The 14,322-nt window shown below is 41.5% G+C and overlaps 1 protein-coding gene and 1 long non-coding RNA gene across 2 annotated transcripts in view; both read left to right on the top strand.

Annotated features, from left to right (window-relative positions):
* Positions 1-11,852, top strand: part of LOC5514577 — a 31,361-nt gene extending 19,509 nt beyond the window's left edge. The window contains exons 34-46 of the mRNA XM_048728572.1: positions 37-240; positions 483-641; positions 1,279-1,499; positions 1,770-2,104; positions 2,387-2,581; positions 2,903-3,058; positions 8,010-8,308; positions 9,099-9,272; positions 9,633-9,836; positions 10,800-10,878; positions 11,109-11,248; positions 11,633-11,649; positions 11,713-11,852. Coding sequence (XP_048584529.1) covers positions 37-240; positions 483-641; positions 1,279-1,499; positions 1,770-2,104; positions 2,387-2,581; positions 2,903-3,058; positions 8,010-8,308; positions 9,099-9,272; positions 9,633-9,836; positions 10,800-10,878; positions 11,109-11,248; positions 11,633-11,643 — 2,177 coding nt within the window. The 3' untranslated portion in view covers positions 11,644-11,649; positions 11,713-11,852. The remainder of the gene's footprint in view (positions 1-36; positions 241-482; positions 642-1,278; positions 1,500-1,769; positions 2,105-2,386; positions 2,582-2,902; positions 3,059-8,009; positions 8,309-9,098; positions 9,273-9,632; positions 9,837-10,799; positions 10,879-11,108; positions 11,249-11,632; positions 11,650-11,712) is intronic.
* LOC116619431 lies at positions 4,897-6,850 on the top strand. Its single transcript, XR_004296679.2, has 2 exons — positions 4,897-5,438; positions 5,919-6,850. It is a non-coding gene; the product is annotated as an uncharacterized LOC116619431 (long non-coding RNA).
* Positions 11,853-14,322: the final 2,470 nt, after the last annotated feature.

The raw sequence follows: 14,322 nt of genomic DNA, 5'->3' as shown, positions 1-14,322 counted from the left end.
AAAGGTTATAGCCATTTCAATGAATCCATTGCACAGGTCGCTGGGGCGGAATCTGGCGAGCACCGCGGAGCTACACATTCACGGCTACCGACAATGGGCAGACAAACGTGGAACTGGAAACAAAGTTTGATAACTGGGTGTACTCCGACAAAGGGATTGAGAAACGAATGCCGTGGATTTCTGGCGCCAAACTGACGACCTCAAGAAGTGCTACGAGTAATTGGTGGGGATCCATCACAGGTACTGTTTTAAAGTCAAATTATCTTTTCGGATTTTCGTGAGTACTTACAAGAATACAGACGTTGTCGCACAGAGAAATCTGATTTTCGGTTACCAAGGCAATGAGTATAATCACCACCCGACCCTCTGAATTGAGGGTGATGATAAAAGTTATGATTTCTGTTACAATGGCGATGTGTATAACCACCACCCGACCCTATCAATTAAGGGTGATGATAAAAGTTATGATTTCTGTTACCAAGGCGATGTGTATAACTACCACCCTGCCCCTTGGATCCAGGGTAACCAGATGGAGGAGCAGCCATCGCACATCTGGTACTGGATGAGAGAGGGAGACTACAGGTTACCCCGCTCCTGTATGGAGGTTCAGATGAGAGGGCTCCAAACAGTCCCTGCAGCAAGTGAGTAGCTAGCCTTTCAATTCGTCACTTCACCTTATACAACGACACGCTTAAATCGTGCGCTCTGATTGGTCAAGGGTGCATGTGTTATTAGAGGACAAACACACGCTTGGCGTCAGCATTCACGTGCGCTTCCAAAACTATAATGTAGACATTTTAATTGCTTTATAAAACAAATAGATCTAATTTTGGGGGTGATTGTCCTCTAATAGATGCACAGAAGACGTGACAGCGTTTCATCGTGCGTCCCGTTGCGTACTTTTTTGTTTATGACATGCATATCGTCTTCATTGCATTTATCACAAACAAAAGATGTATTTGTTACCTAAAGCACAATATCGAAACGAGAAGCAAGCCATCGACTGACTCAAGTACTGTGTCACTTTCTAGTATTGTTTATAAAGTATCAGACTTCAGGCATTTATTGTTCTTTTGAAGTTTCCTTGCGCCCTTAGAAGTTTGCTACCCTGGTTCCAGAGCCTCGAACGTCTCTCTATTTTAGTGGCAGTAGAAGTTTGAATAAAAAAATAATAATAAAAGGGTGGTTAATCGGTAACCAAAATTATGCCACTATATCTAATATTATCAGCAACTTTCTGAGCTCACCTTTGCTAGAAACAAGCTTTTCTGATCACAGATGGTGTTTACACAATTGAACCCCCTGGCGCGAGCCCGGTCAAGGCGTACTGCGACCTGACATCTCAGGGCGGGGGCTGGACACTAGTCGCCACCAGTAAGACTCACACCGGTTGGAGCGCGGACAATGTCAAAAACAGGAATCCCAACAACCCATCTTTGAACGCTGACTACTCAATACTGGCATTTGCGGACTCAATAAAGAACTTCGATACTTCCCAGGTGCGAAAGCTTGTTTAAATGTACATGTTGCAAACATGAGGTTGACTTGCTAGATGATCCAGTTGCTAGTTGCCGCTCCCCGTCCGCCGACCCTGTCTAAAAATGTTGCAATCATCGAGAAAAAGCATTTAGCACTAACGTTTATTCGGCAATCTGTTTGATGACTGCGTCTGATCATTTAAGCCTTACGGAGTGTAATTTCGGGGGATTTGAGACAAATACGATGCACATCGGAGGAATGTGATTCTTACACCACTTACTCTTTAACAGGACTACTTCCAGTATAAAATTGAAGCCGAAAACAAGAACACATTCGGCGGAATCTGGAACGCACCAAGATCCTACTCATTCCTCTCAACTGGTGACAATCAGACAAATGTTGAACTCGTAAAAGAGTTAGGTAACCTTCCAGCTGATAGCAAACTGCGCCGGTTGATGCCAAGACTCGGCCTGTCGGAGCATGTGTTCCTGACCAGTGCGTCCAATACAAGTGATCCCTCCGGATCTCTGATCTACAACACAGATGCTAGCCACTCCGCATCCTACCTCCCGGGAGTCAACCCAAGCACGGGCGTGGTCTGGTACTGGATGAGAGAGGGGTCCAGGTTGGTACAAAATGAAGACCAATGTTAGGGGTGTGTGTTGGGTTTGAAAATCCTTGAATTAGGATTTGCAAAGAGTGAGCAATATTATCGTTTTAAACATTTCTATTTCCTTGCTATCTAAAACTAACAAAAATATAGTGTTATTTTGCTTTTCGAGAAAGGTCCGCCTTTTAAAATCGTTTTAAGTCGCTCTCTCAAAGACAAGTTATAGCTTGGAGTTTGATTGAAAGATGGGCGTTTTAGATTGGCCATATAAAATTAATAATTGGTTTGAAATGTAAGGAAATCGTGTAACGACATCAAAGTGCATGGTGTACGAAGTGGTAACTCCTACAAGGATGGGTACTACATGGCCACCTTACTGGGCCACGCCCAGTACCTCCCTGTCTACTGCGACATGACGTCGGAGCCTGGTGCCTACACCCTCCTCGTCACCAGTCGACACAACAACTGGAGGCGTGAGCAGGTCCCTATGAGGTAAGATATTAGACAACTGCGGAGGCCACTAAAGAAGAAAGAAAAATATGCACAGCCAATGCCTGTCAATGGATGAGACAACACTGTAACCGTGTGGTGTATTTCCGTGTCCTAGGATCGAATCCAAGCCCTGGTTTAAAAAATCATGTATTTGTTTTTGGCTGGTAAGTAACAGGAGTTCGGTTTCGAGGGGCAGTTACCCATACTCTTAATTAGTTTTTCACCAAAAATATTTTGACAAATGGAGGAGTAGGACCAGATGCTGGCCTCCTGGTCCAAACATGAATTTAATATCTAATTTGAAGGAATCATTTTTCTCAGGAACCAGATGCGACCCTCGTTAAACGACGATTACTCCATCCTTCAATACGCGAACAAGATTCGAGACCTCGGTAACAATGCCACCTTCGAGTACAAACTAGAAGCCAACCAGAGAGGGCACTGGGGCGGGGTCTGGGTCGCACCCAGGGATTACAGGTTTGTGTGATAGAAGAATAAGTTATCAACTGAGAGGTGAAATACCGGACCCGGGTTTTGAAATTTCTAACCGAGTAAGAACCAACACTTAGCTATATATTTATTTTTTCGCAGTGGCTATACATTTTTTTTGTAGGACCGTCTAATTTAAAGTTGAGGCTGGGCCGTTCTTATTTTTGGAATATTTTAAAGCTGAAAATGTTCTTAAATTTTAAGTATATGAAATATAGCACCCAATGAAAAATTAGAAGATAATTAAACAAATGATCAATAGAAATGATATTTAAGGTTATTATTGTAAATACAATTTGATTCTGCATTTTAGGACACATTCCACTAAACTAAAATAGGCTTCTGAGCCTCGGAATGTTTTTAAAATTTGGCTGGACTTGGGTGTATTTCCTGTATCACCGCTTAATCCAATAACTACCGTTAACGTGTTATTACATTAAGGCCTCTCGCGGGTAATTGTTTAAAAAATTCTTTCAAATTTATGCCCGTTTAGTAGCCCCTTCAAATTATCTTTGAAGAACATAATTACCAATGCTTCTATTTTGCAAATTCTGAAATAGAAATAAGATATTAATAATAGGCGAGCCGTTTTGGTGGTTTGGTTCAAATTCTAAAAAAAACTGTAGTTGCAAACCACTGCTTCATTTTGCGTATCTGAGGTCAGTCTCCCTTGATGTCTTACATGACAAGCGGACAACCGAATAGATTCCTTGGAAAAGTAAGTTAGAAATTGACACTCGATTGTTTTCGATATTTCCAAGGAATAATATTGCTCTTTTAGTAGTGATGCGTTCTAAACTACATAATATCAAATTTTATTTTTTTTCGGGGTCCGGTATCCATCAAATCGCGCGCTCTGATTGGCTCTCGTGAGGTCCGGTATCCTACGATCCGGACCCCGCGATACCGGCCCGCTCACCTCCAAATCTCGAAATAGTAAGTTGATTTGTAAAATGACCATCGAAAACTGGATTTTTACTCCCGAAGTTATAGATCTTTACCTTAAAACGGCATTTTATTTGTTATTTTATCTAGAATCATTGACTTTACGAAAAATCGACTTCAAACTCCCTGTGTTTTGACAATTTTCCGCCATAATGATTTTGCAACGCGCGCGACAATTTCAAGTTTGCTGAAAGTTTATTTGGGATAGAAAAAGCAGCAAATCGTCTCTTCATACGAAGGAAAACGACAAAGCACTCTTGTAATCTACCTGCATAACCAGCTTAAACCACAGGTAGCCCAGGCAATGGTTTTGAAGCTTGTTCGTAGCTTGGAATCGGCTGTTATTCTTAGGGGTAAAACGAGTGGATTGAAGTCGCGATTTTTTGTGAAACATTGCCAATAAAATTGCCTTAAAACTTAGAACATGACTTGTTGTCATATTTATGTATAATATACGATTTTGGGGGGTTTTCGTAACAGAATATATGACTTCTCTCCCCCTACTAAGTATAAGAACTAAAAAACAAGTTTAAAAACTTTATTTTTGCAAAAAAAAAATGTTTCCATAAATCGCATCTAAGACGGCTAATCTGGGCTTTTTCTGTTTCCGGTGACTGTTGACCGTGAATTCACGACAAATCTTTGACTTTTCTAGCGTATTATTTTGAGGCGAGAACTCGAGCTTGTCGGGTTACCTCGCGACGGGTTTTAAGATATCGCCTTCAAATTTTCGGGATCTGATATAATTATGCCATATCATAAAGTGTGTGAGGAATTTTTGATTTTCGGCTGAAGATCGCTATTATTGCACTTTTCGTGTCCAAATTTCGCCAGAAATGAGAGTTACAACTTTGATTCGTTGACAGTGTCAAACAACAAAAAGTCCTCACACACTTTGGTAGATCATCTATCTGTCATTGAGATGCAATTACGTGCAAGTGCATATTCAATAACGCGAAGGTGCATTACGCTCTAGAGTAAACTCCGTACTTTTGAGTTTGAGGCCTCAAAACTTAAACACGGAATTAGCTATTGCAAAAATAAAACTTGCAGGAGATAATTCGGTCTTTTATCTCGAGCGAGCGCTAGCGAGCGAGAGCAAAACTAATCTCGCAGAGCTCACTATGTTCATACTCGATTCTGGGCGAACGGACGGCATCTGAAGACAGTTTTGGGCTCCCTGTGGCTACAGTCGCCATCTTGGAAGTGAAATCCTCCCATCCCCTCCCCCCATGAACAATTATTATTCTATGCGTGTTCATACTCGATTCATTTGGGCGAACGGACGGCATTTGTGGACAGTTTTGAGCTCCCTGTTGAAATCAGTGTAGCGTGGCTCGCGGCACGTCTTCATTTAGCGAAATTTTCCGATGATCAAGGCTTCTTTGACTACACAAACATGGCGAAATTACAAGATTATTTGGTAAGTGTGAAAACTAATACCCGACATTTGATCGGTTTTATTTATAACGGCATTCGAAGCGTGTCTACTGCTCTCTTTCAGAGTACAGAAAGGGTGACAACTCGACTTTTTTTCTGCTGAGCCAAATGGTACTTATGTGCTCCGAGAACTTCCCTCTTGATGTTTATGCCAATCGCACTGGCTATGACAAGTCACCAGAAATATCTAATCTTAATTTTGTTGAATTTAAAACCAATTACAAAGTTGTGAATAGAAGCTTACTAAACAAGCAGAAACTGTCATACCAACGACCTACCAACAGCTAACTGACCGGGTTTTTTAAAGTTAAGTTTGCATGGAATAGGCAAAGGATATACAAAGCTCCTAAGCTGAGTTTTGACTTGGCCCTATATCATATTAGAGATATTCAGGTTAGTACATTAACAGAATGTACCTGTAAAATATACAATTATATCAAACATTATTTCTTTCTATTTACAGCTGCAATCTTGAAATATAAGTTAATGGAAAATCACAAAAGAAATTAATACACCAAAAACTGAAGTTTCTTCTGAACTACAACAACCAGCAAATAAAAGAACTCATGACCAGGGTGAGGAAAAAATAATAAGTCCTTCAAAAGGTGTGGTCATGTGGAAGCGAACTACAGCAAGCTGGAAGATTATGTACAGCATACATAACATCATTGAAATGAGCAGTCACAAAAACTCCTTGCCAGGATTGGAAACTATGAACATTTGATCTGTAAAAATATGACATTGCATGGTGATGGTCTAGGAGATAAATTATATCAAACACAAGACTAATCATGTGAGAGAAAAACTTCAAAGTCCTTCAAACAAGAGCGTGGCCATGTGGAAGTGAACTACAGCAAGCTGAAACATTGCTGGAAAAGTGAGATTGAGAAATGATGTCTTCAATGTATAAACAGTGATAAACAAGGGTGTTACATTATCAGTCAAAGTGATAGTAAAGATACTTTAGATCTTAGAAATTCTGCATCATCTCCATTCCGCAAGCTAAACTACTATTTAGAATGCTGTGCCAACTGCAAAATTATGTACAGCATGTAACACTGTTTTTATTGACAATCATAGACAAGTTATAAATCAACAATCACAAAAACTCCTTGATTGGAAGCTATGAACATTCGATTTGTAAAAATATGACATTGCATGGTTTAGGCAGAAGTGAAAACTTTAGGGTTCATCCTCGGGCCCAGGGTCTTCCCCTCATATCCCCCTTGCCCCTGGGGGTAGGGGAGGGTGGAACCCTGAGAACGAGGATGGGTCGGGTTTGGGTTTTCCCAAAGACAACTTCAAGCTGACCACATGTAGCCCAAGCATATGATTTGTGCGAAATAACAAAGAGAATGGCATATGGAAAACGAAATATATCCTTCCTGAAGACAATTTTTATCATTTTAAATTTACTGACATTGTTAACGATGCCTGTACTGATTTGGGGGTTATCCAAAGCTGCTCAGTGACCCTGAATTTATCATTCTCGACCGTATATATCGTTCCCCCAGCCCCAGAGCTTCTCGGTGCTGCAGCCTGCCGGACAAAACAGAGAGGGGGAGCCCCTTTTTTCTCAAATTTTCTGAATTTTATTGCGGTCCTTTTCTCTTTTCTGGGTGACTGTCATGCCCTGTTGTTATTAGGATATATTTTTTTTGTAATTTATCAAGGGAGGTCAAGGACTGTAGATTAACTCAAGCTAACATTAGTCTCCCTTGTACGTACCAATACGCTAGAGCACTTCACTTCTCCGTGAGAACTTCTAGTTTGATATATAGTTTGTACATGTAGTGAAAATTGCGTTGTGGCAATATATTTGTTTCCGCGGACACTTCGTTTACCTTTACCGAACCTAAAAACATTTTGTATTCCCACACAACGCTTTTATTCGTCAGAAATGCATAACCTCCAGTGCCTGAATGAAAGACCTACGAGTTTTAGCCAACAATCTTTCAATTGAGTCCCAATTGACACGTCGTTTTCAACTCGAATTAATCGTAGATACGTCTCCTTTCGCTTAAAATCCTCCTGACGGTAAGATGTATTCGCTACAAAGAACTCTTTGTTAGATGTAGATAAATTAGGTAAGCAAATGCTTTCTCTGCGTTTCGTTGTTTTCCTTCATATAAATAGACGATTTGCTGCTATTTATCCCAAATTATTCAGCAAACTCGAAATTCTCATCAGACATCAGAAAAATGTACCAAACAAACGCGAAATTCAGATCCCCGCAAAAATTGTCACGAATAAAGGCCCTGTCACACGTAGACTTGTCTTGCCAAAAAAATGTTGCAGGTCGCACGCGCCCTGTTACACGTGAAGTTTTTCCTGCGAATTGAAACAATTTGTTGCAGAAAGTACAAGAGCGTTCTACTTTTCGTGTGACTTTGAGAAATCCAAACAAGTTGCAAAAGGGGTGACACAAGCAAAAAAAAAATGCGCGTGCAATTATTTTTTTGCGTCGCAAGATAAAAAACGTACGTGTGAAGGCGCCTTAAGTTTATATGAGAACAAAGGGATGCTAACAACCCACGATACTTAATGTCTGCAGCTTCATGTCATTAGACAATAGCCAAACAAATGTCCAACTGGTGAAGCGATTTGATGCGTGGGAGCCCGTGTGGTGGAAAGGGATCAATGACCGAATGCCGTGGTTCTATTCGGATGGCATAGAAAACAAAGCTCTTTTGACCGCCGCGACGGACCCGATTAACTACCCCACAGGGTCTATTATCTGGGGCGGAATTGATCATTTCCCTGCTCAGTGGATGAGATATGGTGACATGCTCGACCCTGGAGTGATATGGTACTGGGTGAATGAGGATGACTGCGATGCTAACAGGCAGCCTGGTAAGAAGTGTTGAATTTAAAGGAGCGGTGAAGTAGGAAGCGGACAATCGAGACTTTGGAATGGTTTTTGTTTTTCTGTTTTGATTTCACTTCTGTGATTTTTTCTTACATATCCTATCCTATTTTTTCTTACATATCCTATCCTTCTCCCTTAACCGCCTAATGATTTCTTCATGGCCTTATCTGTTTAGTAATGTATGTATTGTCACGCGAGACAAAATTGTTACACCATATATGTATTGTCACGCGAGACATAATTTTAACACCATATAATATATATTGTCACGCGAGACATAATTGTAACACCATATATGTATTGTCACGAGTAGAATAATTTTAACACCATATAATATATATTGTCACGAAAGACATAATTGTAACACCATATATGTATTGTCACGAGTAGAATAATTTTAACACCATATAATATATATTGTCACGAAAGACATAATTGTAACACCATATATGTATTGTCACGAGTAGAATAATTTTAACACCATATAATATATATTGTCACGAAAGACATAATTGTAACACCATATATGTATTGTCACGAGTAGAATAATTTTAACACCATATAATATATATTGTCACGAAAGACATAATTGTAACACCATATATGTATTATCACGAGTAGAATAATTGTAACACCATATAATATATATTGTCACGAAAGACATAATTGTAACACCATATATGTATTGTCACGAGTAGAATAATTGTAAGAACATATGAGTGGTTTAAGGCATGACAGCAATTATGGCATCATTGACTGTCGCGCTTGCTATAGTTCATGGCGGTCTATCTGAGTGGAGTTCTTGGGACAAGTGTGACAAGCTCTGTGCCGATGGACAACAAAGAAGACATCGCAGCTGTACCAACCCCAAACCGAGATGTGGAGGGAAAGACTGCACGGCGCTGAACCTGCCAACAACTGAAACACAGGCCTGCTACTCATGCGATGGTAAAAATCTTTGCATATCCCTAACAAAACTATCTATTTCCTAACTCCAATTTCAAACAAAACTTCTTTCCTCCCGCAAAGACTATCTGAAAAGACACCAAATTAGAAGAAATTACGGCAAAAAAATGTCTAACGGTCCACGCCTAATCTCAACACTTCCCCCCTGCAGAGAGTCCTAGAAGAAGTTACGTTGGTTACTGTGGCATTATGCCAGAGTGCAAGCTCTCTCAACCCCCTCCCTCAAATATCTATGTCTACGCCGATTATATCAAACTGCCAGAGTGCAAGCTCCCTCACCCCCTCTCTCAAATATCTATGTCTACGCCGATTATATCAAACAAAAACTCTTTCTCCCTTCAGAGAGTCCCATTAGAAGTTACGGTGGTTACTGTATCATGCCAAAGAGCGCCGACTGTAACCCTGTGGTGGACACTACGACGTGGACACATGCGCTCGTCTTCCATGCCTACGATACGAACTGCACCGCGAAGTACATGAACTTCGTCATCGACTCTGACGGGATCATCTATCACCGGTGCAGCGGGAAAGTGGTTTGCCCCGAGGGTATGCATGAGATGAATTTGGGTTTCATACCTTATTCTTCTTTATTTGCGCGAGTTTTAATTTTTGCAAAAATCTTCTCTGCACATTTCGCGAGTCTTTCATTTCGCAGTCGCGTATAAAATATATGTTTTCAGGGGATTTAATTTTGCTAATTTAAAGTTCAAGTTACTTTATTTTCTCGTTTGAATAGAAAAAATTGACGTTAACCAACAACTGAAACAGGACCAGTATATTGAAACCAAATAATCTCGTTGTCCCTTTCAAAAGTCAGTCTTGCAGTAATGGAAAAGGGTTCTTGTTCCTGAGCCATTATCGATAGTTTCGTTACATAGGAGATCTCAATAGAACCTTCAATCTCTGTCATCAATTTTTCTATATTTATCAACTTTCGCGAGATTGAAATTCCTAAGATGGTGTTTAACGGATTTTTTTTTTTCGATTCTGCCATGTCTTTGTGTTAAAAATTCCTTCTACCGCACCCTATTTGCTATCTCTTAGGGGTAAGAATTTCTGTTGACCACGCCCAAGTGCCCTCCCTTAGGGTTAGAATCGATTTTGCCGACGATCACCCCCGTCTGTTTTTATCGGAGTCCCCTCTCCCGGGAAAATAAGGTCTATGACCCCAGGGTCTTGCTTGCATTGGGATCATGAGTTTAAATACAGACCCTCCGACAGTAAGGATGCTGCTCGTAAAGCAAACGTGCACCCAACAAAATGTTTGTGGTCAACTCCGACACTTTCAATACCACTGTACTAAATTTGTTTTTCCTTGAATCCTGGCTGATCAATTAAAAGAAACTTTGGCGTAGCTTCTCCCCTCCCCTTCTTCCCCTTGAGGGAGAAGAGGAATCTGTTGGTGATAATTTTTAGACCCGAAAGGATAAAAAACATAAATCCGGAAGTGACGTTTCAAAATTATACCAAAATAGCATTACTAAATATGCAAAAATGCTTTTTTCGTAGGTGATGAGCCTTACCCATCTTATGGTAAGAAGCTGGTCCTAAAAGACTCCTGCCCGATAGATGTGTCCAGGCACAGACGGTAAGTATCGTCATCGTCACCGTCGTCGTCACAACCATAATATTTATCGTTATCGCCATCATCATCATTGCGACTTTTTTCTTTCCTATCCATTGTCTACGTAAGATTTTTTTTACCTAGCGTCCACCGTATCCGTAAGCACGAAGCTAGACGTACGGGGTTTTTTTTATAACAGTGTTAAATATAGCCCCTGCTGAATCAATGAAATTTTGTCTGTTTTTCTGTTATAGTCTCGCTTCTAAGTCTCTACAAAACATCAGGAACAGCTATTGCGTGCATCCTTCAGGGGGTTATGCAGGGGAGGGCAAAAACTTGGTTTACTGGAACAGCTGCAATGAAGATAGACTTCAACTCGATTTCTTTAAACTCCGTAAGTTGATGGGAATTTTTAACATTCAGCAGAGGGAGCATAGGGAAGCAGAGAATGAAGAATTAAAGAGAGAAAAGTGAAAAATAAAGAAAGTGGAGAAAAGGAAGATAGAGAGGAATTGAAAGAAGTGGGAGTGGAAATTGTGAGAGAACAAAGAAAACAGAAGATTCATAAGAGAAGTGTAATGAAGGATAAGTAAAAGAAGGAAAAAAAGCAAATATAAAATAAAAGAAGAAGGTAAAAGAATAAAGGAAACAAAGGTAAGAGCGAGGGTGGAAGGATTAAAGGAAGGAAGGAGGGATGATAAAAGTAGTTAGAACCAGAAAAAAAGGGACGTAGAAGCTATCAATGTATTTATTTATTCGTCTCTTATTTTGTCCATAGCGGTGCCTTGAAGGATGATCGTCACTTCATCGGAGGAAGATCGTCATTTTATCGGATAAAGATCGTCATTTTATCGGATAAAGATCGTCATATTATCGGATGCCTTGTCTAGCAGCAAGATAGAGTTAGTAATTAGACATTTTGGGGTGATTAGGAATAAGAGTAATGTGATTAAAAAAAGGTTTGATATATGGTGGGAATAAAATCAAATGAGCATTAATTCTGTGTATACTTGACTAAGACATGCCGGTGTGCACTTGTCGTCCTAACTTGTGAAAAGTCTTTTTAGGGGAGAGGGGGAGGTCTGGTATAAGAGCAACCATAAAAAACACATGGAATTTTTAATCCCACTCCCAAAATGTGCCCAAGTTTGAATAAGTACTGCGGCAGTCATATAACGAAATACCAGCATACAGGCCCGACACTACAAGACAACTGTACGATGAAGAGTCCTTCTGCAGTAGCGTAGCTAGGGTAGGGGTGGGACACATGGGATAGGACAAGATAAGATAACGAATCCCCCGTATTAGGGTATGTTCCAATGATGACGTCCGTAAAAAATATTTTTAGAACAAGCAGTTATTTTTAGATACGTCTCTGATTGGTTAGCGCTCACGTTTCCTAGCAACATGAGTCTTACGGGCGATCACATCTTGAGCAATTTTTTTTGTGACATGATTTCTGAACATTTGCGTGAAGAATTGAAGTTCATTCATCTAAAAATGTTATAAATCAAAGAAATATAAAGGCCTTCTCGTATTAAAATACATAACATGGACTCTGAGAATGCCTAGGTATTCTATCTCACAGAATTGCAGAGAAAAACAACTTTTTAGGAGTCTGCACGATGCCTTTTGAATGAACTCCAAATTCACCGTCTCCCCGACGTCTTCCCGTTCAATTATTTATATAACATTTAGATAACTGAACATTAGATAACAGGACACCACCCCATACGCATATGGTGGGACACATGTAGGTGGACATATGGGGTGAAGAACACATGGGGTGGGACGCATGGGGTAGGACACATGGGGTAGGACACATGGGGTAGGACACATGGGGTAGGACACATAGGGTGGGAAACATAGGGTGGGACACATAGGGTGGGACACATGGGGTGGGACACATGGGGTAGGACACATGGGGTAGGACACATGGGGTAGGACACATGGGGTAGGACACATGGGGTGGGACACATAGGGTGGGAAACATAGGGTGGGACACATGGGGTGGGACACATGGGGTGGGACGCATGGGGTAGGACACATGGGGTAGGACACATGGGGTAGGACACATGGGGTAGGACACATGGGGTAGGACACATGGGGTGGGACACATAGGGTGGGAAACATAGGGTGGGACACATGGGGTGGGACACATGGGGTGGGACACATGGGGTAGGACACATGGGGTGGAACACATGGGGTGGGGCACATGCGGTCGGACACATGGGGTGGGAAACATAGGGTGGGACACATGGGGTGGAACACATGGGGTAGGACACACGGGGTGGGACACATGGGGTAGGACACATGGGGTAGGACACATGGGGTAGGACACATGGGGTGGGACACAGGCTGGGACACATGGGGTAGGACACATGGTTTACGACACATGGGGTGGGACGCATGGGGTAGGACACATGGGGTAGGACACATGGGGTGGGACACATAGGGTGGGAAACATAGGGTGGGACACATGGGGTGGAACACATGGGGTGGGACACAAGGGGTGGGACGCATGGGGTAGGACACATGGGGTCGGACACATGGGGTAGGACACACGGGGTGGGACACATGGGGTAGGACACATGGGGTAGGACACATGGGGTAGGACACATGGGGTGGGATACATATGGCGGGACACATGGGTTGGAACACATGGGGTGGAACACATGGGGTGGGACACATGGGGGTGGAACAAATGGGATGGGGCACATGGGGTGGGACACATGTAGTGGGCTAGTCTAAAACTCCGTCGGATAGTCAAGCTATCATTGTGAGTATGTATGTCGCAGCTCTAGATCTCTACCCGTTGGGCCCTCGAGGCAAACGGGAAACTTCAACGCAAAAAATAAGGTATTTATCTGGTACCTGTTGTAATCGAAGCATCGCGTCGAAAATTCGTAAAAGACGGAAGTTCATTTATTACCTGAGGGGGGGGGGGGGGGGGGGTTGGCGTGAGGATTTTGATAAAATTAAGGGATAAAATTAGTTGACCCCCCTTCAGGAGGAACAAAATTTTCCATGTCCCCCTTACGCTTCCCCTGTATTTTCGGTGCCCCCTCTCCCAAAAATCTAAGATGGCAATGGCAATGTTGAAGGAACGCGATCAAGAGATTAGCTGCAAGCTTGACAGGAGTGGAAAGGAAGAAATTGGCTGAAAACATTAATTCATAAAAAGTGAAGGCACTCAATTTCTCAAAGATGCGACTAACTCCAGGTTGCAACCAGATAATGGTTGATGCTATAGATAACGTAAAAGAAGCAAAAAGGCTTTTCAATCTTCTCCTTGCAAGAAAGGCGCAGCATGAGAAAAGAGAAAAGAAAGAGAGCGAGGAAGACAGCAAATCAGATATGAGCGAGGATTTTAATGATGGAAAAAAAGCGCCTTTAGCATTAAAATTTTTTGTTTATATTTTAGATATGGAACATAAGCACTTTATAATATAATATAGCGGAAACCAT

This window comes from Nematostella vectensis, chromosome 6 (assembly GCF_932526225.1).
Source record: "Nematostella vectensis chromosome 6, jaNemVect1.1, whole genome shotgun sequence".
NCBI classification, from domain to species: Eukaryota; Metazoa; Cnidaria; class Anthozoa; order Actiniaria; family Edwardsiidae; genus Nematostella; species Nematostella vectensis.
This window is presented reverse-complemented; position numbering and strand designations above follow the sequence as displayed.